The sequence below is a fragment of the Plasmopara halstedii genome (assembly GCF_900000015.1).
Source record: "Plasmopara halstedii genome assembly, contig: Scaffold_2680, whole genome shotgun sequence".
Classification (NCBI taxonomy): domain Eukaryota; phylum Oomycota; class Peronosporomycetes; order Peronosporales; family Peronosporaceae; genus Plasmopara; species Plasmopara halstedii.
This window is the reverse complement of record NW_020189586.1, coordinates 12,484-15,825: the sequence shown is the minus strand read 5'-3', so window position 1 is coordinate 15,825 and position 3,342 is coordinate 12,484. Positions and strand designations below refer to the sequence as shown.

At 42.5% G+C, this 3,342-nt stretch overlaps 2 protein-coding genes across 2 annotated transcripts; both read right to left on the bottom strand.

Annotated features, from left to right (window-relative positions):
* Positions 1-1,444: 1,444 nt before the first annotated feature.
* On the bottom strand, positions 1,445-2,077 carry PHALS_04735 (uncharacterized protein; the record flags this gene model as incomplete). The annotated part of the gene is made up of 1 exon (XM_024718567.1): positions 1,445-2,077. One exon carries the CDS (start codon positions 2,075-2,077, stop codon positions 1,445-1,447), a length of 633 nt encoding a protein of 210 aa, XP_024583953.1.
* Positions 2,078-2,116: 39 nt separating this feature from the next.
* On the bottom strand, positions 2,117-2,500 carry PHALS_04734 (RxLR-like protein; the record flags this gene model as incomplete). The annotated part of the gene is made up of 1 exon (XM_024718566.1): positions 2,117-2,500. One exon carries the CDS (start codon positions 2,498-2,500, stop codon positions 2,117-2,119), a length of 384 nt encoding a protein of 127 aa, XP_024583952.1.
* Between the last annotated feature and the right edge of the window lie 842 nt (positions 2,501-3,342).

The window sequence follows — 3,342 nt, the reverse complement described above, 5'->3', positions numbered from 1 at the left end:
TTCGGCTTATTAATAAACTATTCATAAATGTTATTGCCGATAGTTTATAAATCTATGAGTATCTCGCACTTAGGAAGTTTTGAGAGGTTAGTCTCCCCAACAAGGATCGTTTTAGGTAACAAGTTACGCTTTTTTGTATCAATTTAACTTTTTAGCTTGAGCATTTTATCCCTAAACAGCTTGAACATTTTATCGTGTTCAAGCTAAGCTTAGGTCAAATTAAAGCAAAAAAGCGTAACCTGCTACTTAAAACGATCCTTGATCATATCAAACCTGTAACACTACATGAAATTGTGATGATGCATAATGGGAGTTTTTACGCTATATCGCTACAAAGCTTAGAACTTACGTACAGTTGTAACCCATTATGGTATGCGTAAGTACACCATGACAACATTGTAGTCAGTAACCAATCTGCGAGCAAAGAGTGCCTCCTGCCAAAAAAATATCCCATCAGGGTCGCAACTATCCCGATCACAGACCATCTTGGTCACAGGTTATTCTAGAAACAGACCTACCTGTATCTCGGTCACAGACCATTTTTGTCCCAGAACTTAATCTATAAACACACCTTGTTACTACCGCTGCAGGAGCTTCTCTTTTGCACTGTACACGTTTGATTTAAGCTCGACAAGCATCCACCGCGCCGATTCTTTGTCCTTGAACGGCTTAAATAAGCGTACGGCCCGTCGAGCCGCCTAGAAAGACGCGACGATGTGACCAACGTGTAGAACGTGAGGTATCTGTAATGAGAATAGTTAAAGTGACTTACCTAATCTCAGCGCACGCCCATCGCCTTCCCAAAAGGCTTCTAATCTTACCATTTTCGAGATTGCAGACACTTTGAGTAATGTTCTTAACGTCAGCGCTCACCTTTAATTGAAACCCACAGAGGTTGCTTGTTTTCGAAATGATCAAATTCCTTTCAAAGGAGGATGTTCATGAAGGCAATTTCAAAAACAATCGACCAGACCAAATTCAACTTGCTTTTTTCGAAATAATCACGATGGCTTTAAACGAAAGCGACCATTTTGAAGGTCATTGTAAGTCATCCACTTGTCGACTTGCAAGATTAAAAAATATATTCAGACGAGAATGTCGTATAATGTCGGAATTGCACAGATAAAAGTGTAACGTCGACGTAGAAGCGAGTACTCACCCTCACTTTCGATCGTACCCTGCTTTTGACCATGAGTTGATAGGTGCAGCTATTGACCAAGTCTTGATTTCGACATATGACCTGACCCAACTCCCATGTAGGAAGTGCGTTGCGCTGTCTGTGCACGATCCTTCACCTAGGGAGGCAGAGACAGATTAGTCGAATGTTTCATCTTGTTAACACAAGTGCTCACAAGTAGATCGTCCCAGAAATCCTACAAGTTTCTTCTGATTTTCGCCTCGGTTTCTCGTTGATCACATGTAGATCCTCGTTTGGATGCGCATGTTAAATCCGTCGAAACAATTTAGGTTGTACATCGGGATGTCGATCTCTATACCCCATAAAATGTATACCGTTCATAGAGAAGCCAGACTCCGAATCTAAATGCTTTTGAACTTGAGCAAAGTACTCAGGGGTATTGGGTAAGTGAGGGTCAGAATCCTCAACTGGTCTCAAATTTTCTGGAAATGGTATATGATTATTGCTCATCGTCACATGGCCTTCTTCCAAGCGTCTGATGCCCTCATTTGTGCCTTGAAATGTGTATTTGGGCTGGTTAAACGAAGGCGCAGAGGATGGTATCTCGGGTGTTTCTATCACACCTGGCTCACGTGGTGAGGGTTCTGGTTCCGTTTTCGGATTCTTTAGGTGAGTCTCTTCGCCCGCGGTTCTCGTCCTTGTCATTAGTGGGGAGCCTTCATCAACTCCTTCAGCTTTTTTCTCTGTTGCTGTCGGTTTGACGATTTCAGTGGCCTTTGGTTTCGTAATGCCCTTGATACCATCTGAAGATTTAGCGGAAGGATGCATCTCGCTGATAACGACTGTAGAAGGTGCGGGGCCCGGCTCTGATTTGTTCCGACGGAACAAAGTCTTGATTTTGGCCATGAATCCCTTTAACCACTCAGCAATAGACCCCATAGTTGTCTGAGAATGGACAGTTGGTGATATCGGCACTTCTCACGTTGCTGTAGGATCTTTTGGAGCTGTGTAATGTCCATTTTTATCTAAGCTTTTTACGGCTGCTTGTACTTTTTCGGTATCCGCACCGATAGACGTCACAACGCTATGAAAAACATTTTTACCATTTGCGTTTGCCGTCTTACCGAGCAAACCCTCAACAGCCTTTGTTTCAGTTTCAAAGTGAATTCTTTCCTCGGTGTCCATTGATTCGGCAGCGTCCTCAGTTTTCAGATGCCTCTTATCAACTGTACCGACCAGTTTAGACAGAGGACGCTCCAACGGAGCGCTAGAAGACGCCAAATTAGCACCGAGGGATGGAATTCCGCTTGCGTGCAGGGTGATAGTAATCAGCAACGTCACAATAAACGGTTGGTGACGCATGCTGAATGATTGATGCTGTCGAGATTCTGAGTTGGTGTTCGCTCAGTTTGACGAATATTCGATTGTGCTGAAGACCATACGGCATGGGCTCTGCTCACAAAAATTCGATTAGCTTTGTGTTACCATCAATAAGTAATGAAAACATGCATGGACAGAAATCCTAGAAAGTGATCGTATCTCCGGATGTCACAAGAAAGCACATGGCAATGCACCCGTTCATATATGTAGAATCTGAGCATTTTCAAGAATTGAAAAAGCGTGACCGAGGTGAACAGAGTATGTCGCCTTTACAAATCATGCGCGAAGTCGATATTGAAGACGAAATGACAATATGATAAGACAACCATTCTCTAAAGTGCTCATGTCTAGTACCATACAAAAAACGCTGTTTCTTTATTCGCCTGAAGCTCTGTTTCAAGCATGAGGCTACGTGACAACACAACGACTAATGTTGATGCTATCACTGCTGCAAATTTATGTTGTCCTCACTATCAGTGCGTCCTCTAGATACCTGCTGGCTCTACTTTCGTATAGCTTATTAGCCGCTATTACCACAGCTTGTTGGGCTGGTGATCAGTATTTCACATAGGCGCAAACAATACTTTACAATTGTACCAATTTCACATTGCAAATGATAAAGACAGACAGTTTTATAATGAGACTTTGTAAAAGGTTTTTATTTACTACGACACATTGTACTACAACACGTCGATGTTTGTGCGATTGTATCTGATAGGATTATCCATTGCTCAAGTACGTTTGTGCCTTACTAATGTTGCTTGCGCCGATAGAAAAAATCTTGAAACAATTCGTAATGATACCGTGGCGCGAGATGTTAACGT